The sequence below is a fragment of the Sciurus carolinensis genome (assembly GCF_902686445.1).
Source record: "Sciurus carolinensis chromosome 19 unlocalized genomic scaffold, mSciCar1.2 SUPER_34, whole genome shotgun sequence".
Taxonomy (NCBI): domain Eukaryota; kingdom Metazoa; phylum Chordata; class Mammalia; order Rodentia; family Sciuridae; genus Sciurus; species Sciurus carolinensis.
The window spans coordinates 2,534,629-2,553,441 of NW_025920112.1; the positions used below are offsets into that span (position 1 = coordinate 2,534,629).

General features: G+C 43.2%; 1 protein-coding gene across 1 annotated transcript; it reads right to left on the reverse strand.

Annotated features, from left to right (window-relative positions):
- Positions 1-5,071: 5,071 nt before the first annotated feature.
- Positions 5,072-6,034, reverse strand: LOC124973418 (olfactory receptor 2T29-like). Its single transcript, XM_047537357.1, has one exon. The coding sequence runs from the start codon at positions 6,032-6,034 to the stop codon at positions 5,072-5,074; it is 963 nt and encodes a 320-aa protein (XP_047393313.1).
- Between the last annotated feature and the right edge of the window lie 12,779 nt (positions 6,035-18,813).

Sequence of the window (18,813 nt, forward strand, 5' to 3'; positions counted from 1 at the left end):
GGACAGAAGAGGTACAAAGACAGGGACAGAAGTGGTCAGTGTGTAGTTGGTAGATGATATTTAACAACAGAGAGATGATAGGTGGATAAATAGATTTCCTCTCCATCAAATCCTACTCTGCTGACATGAAGGTAGAGTTCTATGGAGAATGATTTGGAATCACACTGGCTGTCCTGTCCACCGCTGTGAACAAGGTGGAGAAAAACTGGAGTCCACCAGCCAGTGTGAAGAACTGGACAGCATTTGATGAAAGCATAGTGGGTGAGAGGAGGCAGGAGGGAGGGGCTCCAGGGAGAATCTCTGCAACTGTCCTGCAGCAACACAGTGTGACCTCCAGAACACAGGGCAAAGAGGAAATGAGCTGTGCTCCACACACAGACCCGTCCTGCCTTCTACTCTTCCTCTTCTCTAGGCACTGGCTTGAGTTTCATGGGAACAGCCTGGTACATGTTTCACATGGGCATTTGGTAACAGTGCTGGTAGAGAAACACCCATTCTCAGAAGTCAGCAGCATCCAGGGATGGCTGCCCAAGCTTCACCTTCTCAGAGCCTCTGAAAACCTGCTCACCTTATTTCCTCAGAGTACAGACTGACAGTCCAGCACCTCAGGACATCTGCCGAACATCACACAGGTGACCTGAGAGGGGACACATCCCACCCATGGTGCAGCAGTGCACATCGCTACCTGTGTGACCCTGGAAAACAGGGTCCTCCCTCTGCCATCTACACCTGGGGTCTGGACCACCCACCTCTGTGATACCAGGGAAACACAAACATGCTCAGGAGAATTGCTTCCAGCTCTGCTGCGACCCCACGACTCACCCCCACGGGAAGCAAGACAGCCCTTCTCCCTCTGCAAGTTTCCAGTCTCAGGACAACTAATGCAACATCCTACCACCATCCAAACAGAAGAAGGGACATACGCTCTTATGTCCATAAATCATTGGAAATAAAAAAAAAAAAACTCCTTAAGATGTTGAAGTAAAAAATGCTAAGAGAACTTTAAAAATGAAAACACATTTCTTTTCTCCAAAGAAACAGATGGTAGAGAAAAATGAGGAAATGCCACCAGGACCTAAGAGAACACCTGGACAGCAGGTCAGCAAGCCCCATGCAGCAAGGACCTGAGCACCCAGAGCCACCTGCCTGGCTGGACTCACCTCAGAAGATGCTGTGCTCACCCACAAGGCCAGGGAGTGTGGCCTGGCTAGTCACCAGGAAGAGGAGCGTGACGTCACCTGGCTCAGGATGCTCACAGGGGATTGGATGAGAGTTGCCTGTCCACAGATCCCTCTGGGACCAGGAGGACAATGCAGTGGAGCTCAGGAAGCTACAGAGCTCTCTGTGCACAGTTCTATCTGGATCAGTCTCATGCCTGAACTGTCTCCCTTTAGGTTAAATCCCAAACCTTCACCAATATCAACACTGATCTCAAACCTCACATTGTCTGCAACGTCTGACCAATGAACGTATGAGTCGCTTTGTGTGTGTGTGTGTGTGAGTGTGTGTTTCTGGTGTGACCTTGAAGTGAATTTTGTGAGGTACTCTCAAACATGGGGATGGAGCCCTAAACTCAGAAATCAACTGATGTGGGAGCCTGGAGGGAGTCCTCCTGGCAGCCCTGCCCTTCTCTCCATCACTGCTTGAGCTCCTTGTTTCCGGCCATTCACTGTCCATCTAAGTCACTTTAGATTGAAATTAATTGTCATTTATTTGTTTTATTTTATTTTATGTACTGTCATGCAAATTATTGGAAAGCCTCACACTGCTTCAGTCAAAATATAAGAGTTTACCATAATATATTCACCCAGATAAAAATCATTATTTAAATGATGAATCCCTAGAGTGGAGCTGTAGCTCAGTGGTGTAGCTCAGTGGTGTGGTTCATGTAGAACACATGAACCTTGATTTCAATAACTAGCCATGCAGTAAATGAAATAAACTCATATCCTGCCTGCCAACTACTAGTCTCAAACCTCTCTTCAGTGTAAACCTGTCAAAGCAGCTGGGAGGAAATAGGAAGACAGGAGCAAGCCCACCCTCTTGCATTTTGCAACCAAAGTCCTCTCAGCTTTATTCTTGTGTGTGCTCTGGAACAATGCTGGTCATTTCCCCTGACATGGAGGTCTTGTGAGACCTTGGTCCACACAGTGTCTCTTGGCCAGGCTGCCTTCTGAGCTCCAGCCACCTCTGATCTTCAGGGCTTCCTCCTTGGCTACCTGGTTTCTTGTAGGGATGTGAGATGCAGCCCTGGGGTCCACTGGAGTTTGGGAAGAAGAATGAACCTGGGTCTTTTCTGTCATTTCTGGAGGTGGTCCTGGCAGCTGCAGCCCTGAAGGACACAGGGAGCCTATTGGCTCCAGGCTCAGCACCCCAAAGGCAGATTGCAGTTCCAGCAGCACTGCAGGACTTGGATGCCTCGGTGACTGTGGCTTGCTGCCTGTGGCTGTGACTGTGTGCAGGGTCTCCAGAGCTGAGGAGAGAGCACGCAGCAGATGCAGAGGGAGGGCCAAAGGTCCTAGGCTGACCAGCGCCCCCTCTAGTGCACCTCCTCACTGAGGTCATGGCATGTTGTAGCCACGTGCCTGCATGAAGTAGCCACGTGCCTGCGTGAAGTCTCTTGGTCTTGAAATTGGTGGGGTTGTCTTTTACTGAGCTGATTTAATGTGGTTACTTTGTATCCAGTGACTTAAACAGCAATGCCTTCTTTTCTAATGGTCAACAGTAATTCTGGGCTAAAATCCCAGAATAAACTGAGCTGAAATAAAAATGCTTATACTGATGTCACTCTCTGAGTTGGTTTTCTCCCCTGAGGTGATATACCACAGGTAATAGTGACCCAAATGTTTTGATACACAGCCATATTTTGCTCTCCCCAACCTTCAACTAGGCTAGGAATGAAGCACTGCCTGCACCCACATGGAAGTTGGTGTCCCCGCCTCAGTCAATTTCATAGACATATCATGTTAGGTTGCCTTTCTTGTGAACTAATATATATATATGATTTTTCAAGTTTACCCATGTAATTATTACTTCATGGAATAACTGTGTCCTTTGCACGTTTTTTCCTATGAAATCTTTTCTTCAAAAATTTACACCTGTTCATATATTCAAAGCAGTTACTATTTGAGATTTGTGTGGGCTAAAGCATTTAATTTCAGTGGTTCTTTTGATATTAGTTTCATCACATTTTCTTAAAATATTATGCTTATTTTGACAAATTTAAAGATTCCTTTCAGTGCCTTTGTGCTTGGGAAATCTTTGCACATTTTGAGATATTCTAAAATATCCTCTTTTAAATTTTTAATCAATTAGACTGAGGGTTCTCTTTGGTACATTTTAACTGCTGAGACAGCAATAATTTTTTTGGGGTGCGCTATGCTGGGAATTGCCAGCACGGTTTCTTTCGAATAGCCATCAGCTTCTAAAGTTGAATAAACTTTTCTATATTCCTTCATTCCAAAAATATTTGTTCAATAACGTGTAGATATTTATTCCACTACTGCATATTCAAGTCATTAGCTTAGGATTACGAAGGGAGAAGACACTGTCCTCCAATCCAATAGCAAACATAGACAATAAACTGAGGGCTATGCACTGTAATGTCATGGATTCCTAGCTATAGTCAATGGCATTATTTGCAAAAATAGAAATAGTATCCTAAGTTATACCCATGCACTGAAGTCTCCAATGAGTCAAAGGGGTTTTCATAGGAATCCTTGCGGAGTCTCAGACTCCCCTCTTTCAAGCTATTTGACACCAACAGGAAGGCAGGCACTTTAGAAAATGTGGAGGACACAGAAGGCTGTACAATGTGAGGAACTGTAAATTCTGATAGTTGTCATTGCAAGCTACACGATCCTTCAATGTCTACTAAAATGTCACCGCCCTGGGACTCAGCAATCCTCTTCTGGTTCTGTATCCAAAGGAGGTGAGATCAGCAGTCCAGAAGCATGTTTCCCTTGCTCAGTGCTGCTGCCCAGAATAGCCAAGACGTGGACGTGACCTAGGTGTGTGGCCGAGGTGAGCGGAAAGGAAGATGTGCATGTGCATGTCCGCATCTGCAGGCAAGCACAGGAATGAAGGCTACTCAGTCCTCAGGAGGAGGGACTGCCACTGAGATCACGTGGCTGGAGAGCACTGTGCCAAACGAAGGGAGCCAGACCCAGCATGACCAACTCTGCTAGGCTGCAGAGACGTGTGGAAAATAAACAGGTCCACTCAGATGCAGAGAGCAGGTGTTGGTGGCCAGGGGCTCTGGGGTGGGAGAGACATGTCACCAGGGTGGACAAACTTTCAGGTACAAGGTGAATACATCTGGAAATACAAAGCATAGCACCATGACAGTGGCGAACGATACTGTGTGGTATGTGCGACAGTTTGCAAGAGAGTAGATTTAACTGTGGTCAGTGTAAAGATAGAGAGTAAACAGGAAGGTGCAGATGTGGGGCAGTGTGCTCCTTGACTGACTCAGTACCACACTCAGCATGTTCAGTGCTAAAACCTTACACTGTCGTTCTTAAATATATACAGGATTTTTTTTTCAGGCATACTTCTCCATATTCAGAAAGCATCAGGGGACTACTGGTAAACAAGTACACAGTGAATCCTTGGTGACTGAACTCTTAGCCTGTTATTTAACTGTTTGTATTTACACCATTTAAAATTTGCAGAAAGTTGGCAGGGTAAAGATTAGTACAACTAATTCCCATGCACCCTTAACTTAGAGGAACCTGTGGTGAGCCCTGTGACTTCTTCTGCTTCATATGCTTTCTCTCTGTCCAGCTCATCAGTTGAAAACCTCACGGTCTCTTCATCTAAATATCCACTCTCAGTTTCTTAATATTAATATTGTCCTACAGAAGGAGAATCTTTGACAACACAGAAATATAACATGGGTCCAGTGCAGCTGCTTAAGGACATTGAATGCACAAGGAGTGGACAGAGGAAGCCCACCCTGAAAGGAGCTTATGACTGAGACACCACAGACTGGTAGTTCGGGAAGTGAGGGCACCAGGAGACCTTGATCATCTGACGTGGAGAGAAGAAGAGACCACGGTGCCAAAATTCCCTACTTCCCCATTTCCTGAAAGACAGGTCCCACGCTCAACATTTTCCTCAGAGCAGCAGTGACATCCTTGTTCCGGAAACTGTAGATTAAGGGGTTCAGCACTGGAGTGAGTATGGTGTAAAAGACGGACACCACCATGTCCTTCTGTGGGGTGTGGTAGGAGCTGGGGAGCATGTAGGTGTAGACAGCAGCCCCATAGAAGAGCGTGACCACCATCATGTGTGAGGAGCAGGTGGCCAGGGCCTTCCTCCTGCCCTCTGCTGAGTTCATCCTGTGGATGGTGAGCAGGATGCAGGAGTAGGAGCCTGAGATGACTGTCACGGGGATGAGGAGCATGAGGACACAGCACAGGTACATGAGCGTCTCATAGAGTGAGGTGTCCGAGCAGGAGAGCTTCATCACGGCAGGGACTTCACAGAAGAAGTGCTGGATCTCCCGGGATCTGCAGAATGGGAAGGTCATGGTGACGGGAGTCAGCATGAAGCCATCCACTGATCCCAGGAACCAGCACCCAGATGCCAGGAGGAGACACACCTTGCGGTTAATGAGGACAGGGTAATGGAGTGGATGGCAGATGGCCACGTAGCGGTCATAGGCCATGGCTGCCAGAAGGAAGAATTCTGAACCTACTAGTGTTAGATAGAGGAACATCTGCAGCCCACATTCAGGGACAGAGATGGTACTCACGCCCAGCACCTGGTCCAGGAGCACCTTGGGCACAGTGATGGAGATGTACATCATGTCCATGAGGGACAGCTGGCTGATGAAGAAGTACATGGGGGTGTGGAGCTGGGTGTTGGAGTGTATCAGGAGGACCAGGAGAGCATTTCCAGACAGGGCCATGAGGAAAACCAGGAAGATGACCACACACAGCAGAGCTGGGTGCTGGGATTGCCCGAAGAGTCCCACCAGGATGAAATCTGCCCACCTCGTGTGATTGGTCATCCAGGTGGCGATGTCCATGAGCTTCCTCCTGGGACACCGAGAAAGCTTTGGGTAATGTCATATAGCAGACTGAAATCAATTCTTAGTGACGGGCCATGCAGATGCACTGGCTGGATTATGCCAACCTGAGGACATTCTGGATACTAAAGATTCTAGGATTTTAGAATACCTGTAGTTAAATAGTATTTTTTTGAAGATGTGTAAATTTCATGAGTGTGGGCGAAATGAAAATTTAACTTGTAGTGATGTTACCATATTTGAAGATCATGAGGTTCCTGCAGAGTGTATTTTGTCAATTAGAACTGGGTATTTGCAGAATCACTGCCCAATTCTCCCAAAAATAGGAAACCTTTGTAAAAAAGAGAAATTACCATTACCTGCGTTTAAGGTATCAATGTGTGAAATAAGTGTTAATCTTTCTGGTTTAACTACCTGGTTTTAACTGGCATGCTAAAAACTCTCCGATATATATTGTGTATAAGAATTATTTAGAAAGCTACGCCGACATAATTTTGTGAAAATCCACACCTAATACTTGAGCCCACTAAGCCCAAAGGGCCTGGTCCTGCTGGGTGGGTCTTTATGTCTGTGGATTGATTCTCTTGTTCTCTTCGGCAGTCTGGGGAGTTAACAGAGGACATCTAAGGGTCAGGTCATGTCTGGCTTCCAACCTTGGCTCCTGCTGCCTGGACCCTCTTCTTCCCTGTCTACTTTGCCTGAGAGATGATAAGATGGTATCTGACCCCAGGTGTTGTAGTGAAGAGAGGCAAGTTAATGGGAGTTCCCTGAATCCAGCCTCTAAGAAATAAAGAGACATGGTGGTGATTGACATCGGCCCTGATCACTCTGCAGAACCTGTCTTAGACCTGCTATTGTGTTGTGAGACATCATACTTCAGTTCTCCACTTTGAGTACCTATTTATATCTTCAATACTTTAGTTTTCAGTATAACATGAGAAAAGATATGCAAATAAAACTGACAGTCAACTTTAAAAAAAAGTAGATGGATTTGATAATTTCTGTGTTTTATATCAAATGAATAAGCTTTAAATAAAAATTTAAATAAACATAAATATAAACATCTGTCTGATGTAGTTATGGTTGTGACCGTAGCCAAGCACAGCTTCCTAGAAAAGCTCACCTGTCTTCAGCCTCTCCCAGGATCCTCCAAGTTAATTTTAAAATTCTGCCATTTGCACTAAATTTCAAGGGGAAGAACTAGCATTTAGAATTTGCTGCTATTCATCAGGAAGTTTCCAACATCATCCACTTTATCCACTGCCACAATCAATTTCCATGGAAATTGAGAGGCAGATAGTTAACAGAACAACACGGAGAGGTTTCAGGGGCAGCTGGCTGTTCCCTGCTCTGTCCCGATGCTGAGCCATCTCCGTGTAGATGCTGCACACAGACCAACAGCTTGTTAACCTGGCCTGCACTTCAGAAGGTCACTCTGTCTAAATGAGGAAGAACACCACTAAAATGGATTTCATTTGGGATTTTTAAATAGTAACAAAAATAAGTAAAAAGGGTGAGTGACGTAAAATACACCTGACCTTTCTTAAGAAAATCAATAATGGCTTCTTCCACATTTTCTATTAAGAGATTAAACCTTTCCAACCCTCTCCTTCTGACAGCATAACTATTAAATTTGATGCCCTCTCAACAGGAAGCAACCAATGTCCCCTCTCCCTGCAAAGACCAGCAGTAGGTTCGATACAGACATGAAAGTTCAAGGACATTTTGTACCCTTGTAATAGTTCCTAAAATCAGTTGTGACATTCCACTCTTGACAGTCCGTGCTGGGAAGCGCTGAAGCAGTGGACACACTACCTGGCTTCTGATGACGAAGCACCAGAGTGCAGCACAACTAAGACCCACTGCAGAAGACGGAAGGCAGGACAGGTGCAGAGAAAGAAGCAGAGCTGGTAGGTGGGCTGGTGGTAGGTGGATGACAGGTAGAGGAGGGAGACATGATAGAGAGAGAGATTTCCTCTCTGTCAGCTCCTCCTCTACTGGCAGATAAAGGCTGGGCTCTGGGAAGAACCCCAAACCTTTCCAATGACCTGGACTGCCTCTATGGACTAAGTGGAGCAAGGACCAGAGTGGAGACCAGCTACTGTGCAGAACTGGACAGCAATTACTGAAGGGACAGAGGGAGCAGGAGGCAGTGAGGGAGAGAGGAGACCTGGACAATCTCTGCCACTGTCATGGCTCCTCATGTGGCAACCCCCAAGAACACCAGGGGACCAGGGAACATAGTCTGCTCCACACACAGGGTCTCTCCTGCCTGTTCACTTTTAATCTCTGCAGGTATCTGCTTGAGTTTCATGGGAACAGTCTGGTGCATGATTTATGTGGGCAATTGTTAAGAGTGCTGGTAGAGAAACACCCATCCTCAGAAGCCAGCAGCATCCAGGGATGGCTGCCCAAGCTTCACATTCCCACAGTCTCTGAAAACCTGCTCACCTTATTTCCTCAGAGTGCAGACTGACAGTCCAGCACCTCAGGACATCTGCCTAACATCACACAGGTGACCTGAGAGGGGACACATCTCACCCATGGTGTAGCAGTGCACATCGCTACCTGTGTGACCCTGGAAAACAGGGTCCTCCCTCTGCCACCCACACCTGGGGTCTGGACCACCCACCTCTGTGACAACAGGGAAACACAAACATGCGCAGGAGAATTGCTTCCAGCTCTGCTGCGACCCTAGAACTCACCCCCACGGGAAGCAAGGACAGCCCTTCTCCCTCTGCAAGGTTTCAGTCTCAGGACAACTAATGCAGCATCCTACCACCATCCAAACAGAAGAAGGGACATACACTCTTATGTCCATAAGTCATTTGAAATAGAAACACACTCCTTAAGATGTTGTAATAAATGAATGCTAAGAGAACTTTAAAAATGAAAACATATTTCTTTTCTCCAAAGAAACAGATGGTAGAGAAAAATGAGGAAATGCCACCAGGACCTAAGAGAACACCTGGACAGCAGGTCAGCAAGCCCCACACAGCAAGAACCTGAGCACCCAGAGCCACCTGCCTGGCTGGACTCACCTCAGAAGATGCTGTGCTCACCCACAAGGCCAGGGAGTGTGGCCTGGCTAAGTCACCAGGAAGAAGAGAGTGACGTCACCTGGCTCAGGATGCTCACAGGGGATTGGATGAGAGCTGCCTCTTCACAGATCCCTCTGGGACCAGGCGGACACTGCAGTGGAGCTCAGGAAGTTACAGAACTCTCTGTGTACACTTCTGTCTGGATCAGCCTCATGCCTGTGCTGTCTCCCTCTTGCTTAAACTCCAGACCTTCACCAATATCAACACTGATTTCAAACCTCACCTTGTCTGTAACGTCTGACCAATGAACGTATGAGTCGCTTTGTGTGTGTGAGTGTGTGTTTCTGGTGTGACCTTGAAGTGAATTTTGAGAGGTACTCTCATTGATGGGGATGGAGCCCTAAGCTCAGAGATCAACTGATGTGGGAACCTGGAGGGGGTTCTCCTGGCAGCCCTCCCCCTCTCTCCTCCATCCCTGCTTGAGTTCCTTTGTTTCCTGCCATTCACTGGCCATTTAGGTCACTCTAGTATAGAATTTAATTTTAATCTATTAGTTTTTATTTTATTTTACATAGTGTCATACAAATTATTGAAAAGTCTAAAAGCACAAACTGGTTTAGTAAAAAGTGAAAAGTTTACCATAATATATTCACCCAGATAAAAATCATGCTTTAAATGTTAAATCCCTAGAGAGGAGCTGTATCTCACCGGTAGAGCTCCTGCCTAGCATGCTTGAAGCCTGAGTTCCATAACTACCCATGTAGTAAAATGAAATAAAGTCATATCCTGCCTACCAACCACAAGTGTTTCAAACATCTCTTGAGTGTGCACCTGTCACGGCAGCTGGGAAGAAACAGGAAGACAGAAGCAAGCACACCCTCTAGTATTTTGCAGTCAAACCCTTCTCAATGTTGTTCCCATGATTGTTCTGGAACAATGCTGATCACTTTCCCTGATGTGGGGATCTTGTGATGGCCCTGGTGCACACAGCCTGTTGGTCAGGCTGCTTCCTGAGCTCCAGTCACCTGACCTCCAAGGCTTCAGTCTGCAGATGGCTGGTCCTGCCTTCTTGGCCACCTGGCTTCCTGTGAGGCTGTGAGATGCAGCACTGGGGTCCACTGTGGGTGGGAGGAAGAAAGAACTTGCGTGTTTCTCCCATGTCTGGAGATGGTCTCTGGCAGTTGCAGCAGCTGGAGGGGACAGGGACCCTGTGGGCTCTGGGATCCAGCACCCAGAAGGCAGTTTGCAGTTCCAGCATCCCCGCAGGACATGGGCATTTCCTGTGGCTGCAGCAAGACAGACATCTAGCAAAGATTCCCCATGAAAGCAGAGACCCCAAACCAGCCAGCAATGAGCAGTTCCTGAGTTCAGGTGTTCAAGGCCTCATCATCCTTAACACAGGACAGAGGAGGTTTGAAGTGAAGACTGGAGGAAAGATATTCCACACAGAGTCTAGCCTGGGGCGAGTGGATTCATCAGACAAAATCAGCCAAAGTACATTCATGAAGACAGAGAATATCACTCAAAATGTAATCTATACAATTTTAATTTAAATTTGCATGCACATGCTATAAGAACACCCAAACACATAGAAAAAATGAATATGAAGCTAAACAGAAAACAGTAGAGGTTATAAATTTTTCATAATTGATCAAAAAAACTGAGGTTAAAATGGTTAAACAGAATAATTCCTAATGGTCTTGAAAAACAGTACATTCAAACATAGTTCTGCATGTAGCACTGTTACAAGAATTGATCAAACTAGAGTCAAAAGTAATGTGCAACATGTTTCAGAGATCTGAAACTCCAATCCTTTCAATTTTGGAATTCAAATAGGTAATAAGAGTGTCTCATGTGGCTGTAAATTATAAATTATTCTTCTGAATACCTAATGGGTCAAAATTGAAGAGTCTGTATACCAATCCTGTGCCATACGACCAAGGCACCACTGGACAGGAAAGTTAGAGGCCTCAGTGCACACAGGGAAGCATTTTAAACTTAAAATAGATGAATTACCTGTTGTTTTAGAAACAAAAGCAGCAGAGAAAATACTGGACAATAACATGAGTCAATTATATTTTCTCTCATGTGCATCTATGCATATGTAACAATGAGTTCAGACATTTTGTATAATTATAACACATCAATAAGAATATGGGAAAAAGCAGCAAAACCAAAGAAAATAGACAAAATCAAATACAGTGTGGAGGATTAACAATGCCTGATGACGGTTCTTTGAAGCAATGATACATGTGAATATCTGGTAAATTTGACCAAGAAATGAAAGAAAAAAAGATGCAAACAACCAACCATTCTCAGCAGTAAAAAAGGAACCTTGCTGGTGATGCCAAGCAATTAGATAGATCATTGCATAGACAATATGAGGATACTTGGTGATTCTAGGGTATGGTTATTGATTCTGGGATATATACATAAGCATATAACTATACATATACATATATATAATATATCAAATTATAATAACATTATTGTACATAATTATTATTCAATTAAAAATTAATAAGTAATAAAATTCTTTGATAAACCACAATGTTGTATTGAATTTATCTAATGCATTAAATAACAAAATTTTTTCAAGTCATACAGTATTTGCTATGCAATAATACACACAACAGCATTATTTACTATTGCTAAAAACTGAAGACAGCATATATATTCATCAACAATGGAAAGTCTTAATGAATAATGACGTAGTTAGGCGATTTAATCCTACACATAAAAATCAATAAATCTGTGATACAACAGGGATCAACTGCAGGTGCCATGATAGAGCCAGGGAAAGCACAGCTCAAGAGACCACACACAGTGGCTGTGGATGCACACACACACTTGATTGGCATGGGGTGGGCTCCTAAGTTTGGGTATTCCAGGGCAGCAGAAGCTCAGGCCACCTGTGCAACTGCCCAGTGTCCTCCTCGGGGAACTTGATTAGGAATTTTCTCTTCCTCATCTTGAGAGTGATGTGAAGTCACAGGTTCCCAGAGGTCACACAGCTCTCCATTAGTCAAGTGGCAGTGACTGGAACTCAGAGGGTGCATGGAAATCCTCCCCTTTCTCTTCTCCATTTAAACACCAGAGTCCTGACCATCAGCAACCTCAACAAAGTCTTCAGTGTTCCTTTTCATGTTGTTTTCCAGAGTGGCAAATGTATAAATGAAATACTCTCTAAACCAAAGGAAACATTGCTTATGTTCAGAAATTCATTTGATTTATGGGTATTGATTTTATATCTTCATATTTTGCTGAATTCATTTATTAGTTCTAAAAGTTTCCTGGGGGAATTTTTTGGATCTTCTAAATATAGAATCATATAGGGGGCAAATAGTCTAAGTTCTTCTTTTCCTATTTGTATCACTTTAATTTCTTTGGTCTGTCTAATTGCTCTGGCTAGAGTTTCAAGCACAATGTTGAAAAGAATTGGTGAGAAATTAGGAAAACTATCCCATTCACAATTGCCTCAAAAAAATGCTTGGAAATCAACCTAATAAGAGGTGAAAGACCTCTGCAATGAAAACCTCAGAATACTAAAGAGAGAAACTGAAGAAGATCTAAGAAGATGGAAAGATCTCCCATGCTCTTGGATAAGCAGAATTAATATTGTCAAAATGGTCATACTACCAAAAGTGCTATACAGATTTAATGCATTTCCAATTAAAATCCCAATGACATTCTTCATAGAACTAGAAAAAGTAATCATGTAATTCATGTGGAAAAATAAGAGATCCAGAATAGCAAAAGGAATCCTTAGCAAGAAGAGTGAATCAGGAGGCATCACAATAGCAAACCTTAAACTACACTACAGAGCAATAGTAAGAAAAATGGCATGGTATTGGCACCAGTGGAACAGAATAGAAGACACAGAGACAAACCTACATAAACACAGTTGTCGCATATTAGACAAAGGTGCCAAAAACATACAAAGGAGAAAAAAGATAGACTATTCAACAAATGGTATTGGGAAAACTGGAAATCCATATGTAAGAAAATGAAATTAAACCTCTATCTCTCACCCTGCATAAAAATCAACTCAAGTGGATCAAGGACTTAGGCACTAAAATAGAGACTCTGCATCAAATAGAAGAAAAAGTAGGCCCAAATCTTCACCATGTCAGCTTACAAACTGACTTCCTTAACATGACTCCTGAAGTGCAAGAAGTAAAATCAAGAATCAATAAATGGGGAGGTTTTCAAGATGGCGGACTAGAGGGTGGCTGCATTTCATGTTGCTTCAGGACACAGGATTCAAAAGAGGAGATAGTGAGAGACTTGGGACCAACTCAAAGCTGCCGGGTGAGTCTCTCCCGTTGGGGAGGCGTCCCGGATGGGGCGGTAGCCCTGGAACGCAGGGAACTTTGTGAAGTAGAGTTGCTCGGCGAGATGCTCCTCCCGCCTGCTGGAGCGGTAAACACGGACAACTGGGATCATCATAGAGGAGGCGACTCAGCACAGCGCTTGGACTCGGAGCAACCACTGGGGCTCCGGGCGGCTGCCTGAGGAGGAGCTGCATGACGAGCTGTTTGGACTCGAGCGACCGCTTCTGAACACCGGGGGGGCTGCCCGGAGGAAGAGGAGAAGTACGGCGGGTCACTTGACCTAGGAGTGACTGCACCAGAGCTACAGGCAGTTGCCAGAGGAGGAGCTGCGTAGCGAGCTGTTTGGACTCAGAACAACCACTTCTGAACACCGGGGGTTGCCCGGAGGAAGAGGAGAAGTGCGACGGGTCGCTTGGTCTAGGAGTGACTGCATCAGAGCCACAGGCGGTTGCCAGAGGAGGAGGCGAGTGGTGAGTTGTTTAGACTCAAAGCGACTGCTCCTGAACACTGGTGGCCTGCCTGGAGGAGGAGTGCGGTGGGTCGCTTGGTCTCCGAGCGACTGCTCCTGAACACCCGGGGGGCTACCCCGAGGAGGAGGAGGAACAGGGCGGGTCACTTGGACTCGGAGTGACTGCCTAGGGTTACGGGCAGTTGGCGGGAGGAGGAGACGCGAAGTGAGTTGCTTGGACTCCCAGTGACTGCGTCGGAACACTGGGCGGCTGTCTGGAGGAAGAGGTGTGTGGTGGGTCTCTGGGACTCGGAGCTATTGTATGGGGCTCCAGGTGGCGGCTCAGAGGAGGCGCCGCATAGCCAGGTGATTCGGTGCAGAGCAGGGTCCCAGGACCTAGGCGGCTTCTTGGTGGAAGAGCCGCAGAGAGACACGCCTAGGGGCGGAGCGAAGTTTCCAGGACTGCGGGCAGATTCTCTGAGGAGAGGCAGCCTAAGGAGACTCGTCTGTGAAGGGTGAGGCTCCCAGGCCCAAGAGGTAGGTCCGGGCCCCTGGGAATGTTGCAGAGGAAGACAGCCCAGCCCAGGCGGTAGTTGTAGATTGAGGGGAACCTCTAGGAGGGGAACTGACCAGCGAGACCTCCCCATTGGTTGAGTCTTCCCTGCCGGGTGAGGTTTTCCCACAAGGACGGTGAAACCAGAGACACAGGCACAAACAGGCCTTGCCTCAGCCCACAGCCTAGTTCCCTGTTGGATGACCATTGGTCAACAAGTAGAGGCACCTCTGCCCACTATCAGGGAATATACCCCACCTGAGGGTCACCACCCCTAGAGAGGCAGCTTCCTTGTGGAGCACTGCATTATCAACTTCCTCCAAGACTTCAGGCCACTGAAGGATAAGAGGGGATATACTAGCAATCTTCAGGGACATTATAAGTCGATAGAGGAAATCTGCAATATCTTAATGACCCACTGATTCCTGAACAATATGAGAAAACAAGGGAAGAAAATGCCCCAAACAAATCTAGATGTTACATCAATAAAATCCAATGACAGCATGGCACAAGAAATGACAGAAAGGGAGTTCAGAATGTACATAATTAAAATGATCAGAGAAGCAAACGATGAGATGAAAGAGCAAATGCAGGCATTGAATGATGAGATGAAAGAGCAAATGCAGGCATTGAATGATCGCACCAATTGACAGTTAAAAGAGCAAATACAGGAAGCAAAAGATCATTTCAATAAAGAGTTAGCAATATTGAAAAAAAACCAAACAAATCCTTGAAATGAAGGAAACACTAAACCAAATTAAGAACTCCATAGAAAGCATAACCAATAGGATAGAACAGAACCTCAGATATTGAAGACAAAATATTTAACCTTGAAAACAAAGTTGAACAAACAGAGAAGATGGTAAGAAATCATGAACAGAATCTCCAAGAACTATGGGATATCATGAAAAGGCCAAATTTGAGAATTATTGGGATTGAGGAAGGCTTAGAGAAACAAACCAAAGGAATGAACAATCTATTCAATGAAATCATTTCAGAAAATTTCCCAAATCTGAAGAATGAAATAGAAAATCAAGTCCAAGAGGCTTATAGGACTCCAAATACACAAAATTACAACAGACCCACACCAAGGCACATTATAATGAAAATACCTAACTTACAAAATAAAGACAAAATTTTAAAGGCTGTGAGAGAAAAGAACCAAATTACATTCAGGGGGAAACCAATACGGATATCAGCAGATTTTTCAATCCAGACCCTAAAAGCTAGAAGGGCCTGGAACAACATTTTTCAAGCTCTGAAAGAAAATGGATGCCATCAAAGAATCTTATACCCAGCAAAACTTACCTTCAAATTTGATGATGAAACAAAATCATTCCATGATAAACAAAAGCTAAAAGAATTAACAAAAAGAAAGCCAGCATCACAGAACATTCTCAGCAAAATATTCCATGAGGAAGAGATAAAAAACAAAGAAGCAAATCAGCAAAGGGAGGAATTTATCCTAAAGGAGCTGTCAAATAAAGGAGGAACCAAGGTGTGTAAAAAAATGAATAAATAAATAAATAAAATTTAAAAAATGAACCAAATGACTGGGAATACAAATCATATCTCAATAATAACCCTGAATGTTAATGGCCTGAATTCATCAATCAAAAGACATAGACTGGAAGATTGTATTAAAAAGAAAGATCCAACAATATGTTGCCTGCAAGAGACTCACCTCATAGAAAGAGATACCCATAGACTAAAGGTGAAAGGATGGGGAAAAACATACCATGCACATGGACTCAGCAAAAAATCTGGAGTATCCATCCTCATTTCAGATAATGTGGACTTCAAGCCAAAGTTAGAAGGGATAAAGAAGGACATTTCATACTGCTTAAGGGAAGCATAAATCAGCAAGATATAACAATCATAAACATCTATGCCCCAAACAGTGGCTCATCCATGTATGTTAAACAAATCCTTCTCAATTTTAGAAACCAAATAGACGTTAACACAATAATACTAGGTGATTTTAACACGCCTCTCTCATCACTGCACAGATCTTCCAAACAAAAATTGAACAAAGAAGCCATAGATCTCAATAACACAATCAATAATTTAGACTTAACAGACATTTATAGAATATACCATCCGACCAAGAGCGAATACACTTTCTTCTCAGCAGCACATGGATCCTTCTCTAAAATAGACCGTATTTTATGCCACAAAGCTAATGTTAGCAAATACAAGAAGATAGAGACACTACCTTGTATTCTATCAGATCATAATGGATTGAAGTTAGAAATAAATGAAAGAGTAAAAAACAGAAAGTACTCCAACACCTGGAGATTAAACAATATGCTATTATATGATGAATGGATAACAGAAGATATTAGAAAGGAAATTAAAAAATTCTTAGAGGTAAACGAGAACAAAGAAACATCATATCAAAATCTCTGGGACACTATGAAAGCAGTACTTAGAGGAAAATTTATTTCATGGAGCGCATTTAATAAAAGAAGTAAAACTCAACAAATAAACGACCTAACACTACAGTTCAAAGCCCTAGAAAAAGAAGAACAGACCGACACCAAAAGTAGTAGAAGACAGGAAATAGTTAAACTCAGAGCTGAAATCAATGAAATTGAAACAAAAGAAACAATACAAAAAATTGAAAAATAAATAGTTGGTTCTTCGAAAAAATAAACAAAATTGATAAACCTTTAGCCACACTAACGAAGAGAAGACGAGAGAAAACCCAAATCACTAAAATTCGGAATGAACAAGGAAATATCACAACAGACACAATTGAAATACAAAACATAATTAGAAGCTATTTTGAAAATCTATACTCCAACAAAATAGAAAATTTCGAAGACATCAACAGGTTTCTAGAGACATATGAATTGCCTAAACTGAACGAGGAGGACATACACAATTTAAATAGACCAATTTCAAGTAATGAAATAGAAGAAGTCATCAAAAGCCTACAAAGAAAGAAAAGTCCAGGACCAGATGGATTCTCAGCCGAGTTCTACAAAACCTTTAAAGAAGAGCTCATTCCAATACTTCTCAAAGTATTCCATAAAATAGAAGAGGAGGGAACCCTCCCAAACTCATTCTATGAAGCCAATATTACCCTGATACCTAAACCAGACAGAGACACATCGAGGAAAGAAAATTTCAGACCAATATCCTTAATGAACATCGATGCAAAAATTCTAAACAAAATTTTAGCAAATTGCATACAAAAACATATTAAAAAGATAGTGCACCATGATCAAGTGGTTTTCATCCCAGGGATGCAAGGTTGGTTCAACATCAGGAAATCAATAAATGTAATTCACCATATCAATAGATTTAAAATCAAGAATCACATGATCATTTCAATAGATGCAGAAAAAGCATTTGATAAAATATAGCACCCCTTCATGCTCAAAACACTAGAAAAAATAGGGATAGTGGGAACATTCCTTAACATTGTAAAGGCCATCTACGCTAAGCCCTTTGCTAATATCATTCTAAATGGTGAAAAACTGAAAGCATTCCCCCTTAAAACTGGAACAAGGCAGCGATGCCCTCTTTCACCACTTCTTTTCAATATCGTCCTTGAAACTCTAGCCAGAGCAATTAGACAGACCAAAGAAATTAAAGGGATACAAATAGGAAAAGAAGAACTCAAACTATCCCTATTTGCTGATGATATGATTATATACTTAGAGGAACCAGGAAATTCCACCAGAAAACTTTTAGATCTCATAAGTGAATTCAGTAAAGTAGCGGGATATAAGATCAATGCACATAAATCTATTGCATTTTTATACATAAGTGATGAATCTTCAGAGAGAGAAATTAGGAAAACTACCCCATTCACAATAGCATCGAAAAAAATAAAATACTTGGGAATCAATCTCACAAAAGAGGTGAAAGACCTCTACATTGAGAACTACAGAACACTAAAGAAAGAAATTAAAGAAAACCTTAGAAGATGGAAAGATCTCCCATGTTCTTGGATAGGCAGAATTAATATTGTCAAAATGGCCATACTACCAAAAGTGCTATACAGATTCAATGCAATTCCAATTAAAATCCCAATGATGTACCTTACAGAAATAGAGCAAGAAATTATGAAATTCATCTGGAAGAATAAAAAACCCAGAATAGCTAAAGCAATCCTTGGCAGAAAGAGTTAAGCAGGGAGTATTGCAATACCAGATCTTCAACTATACTACAAAGCAATAGTAACAAAAATGGCATGGTATTGGTACCAAAATAGAAAGGTGGATCAATGGTACAGAATAGAGGACACGGACACAAACCCAAATAAATACAACTTTCTCATACTAGACAAAGGTTCCAAAAATATGCAATGGAGAAATGATAACCTCTTCAACAAATGGTGCTGGGAGAATTGGAAATCCATATGCAACAGAATGAAACTAAACCCATATCTC

Bases quoted from the DNA above. Each gene is read 5' to 3' on its own strand.
- LOC124973418 (XM_047537357.1), bottom strand. From the start codon at position 6,034: ATGGACATCGCCACCTGGATGACCAATCACACGAGGTGGGCAGATTTC.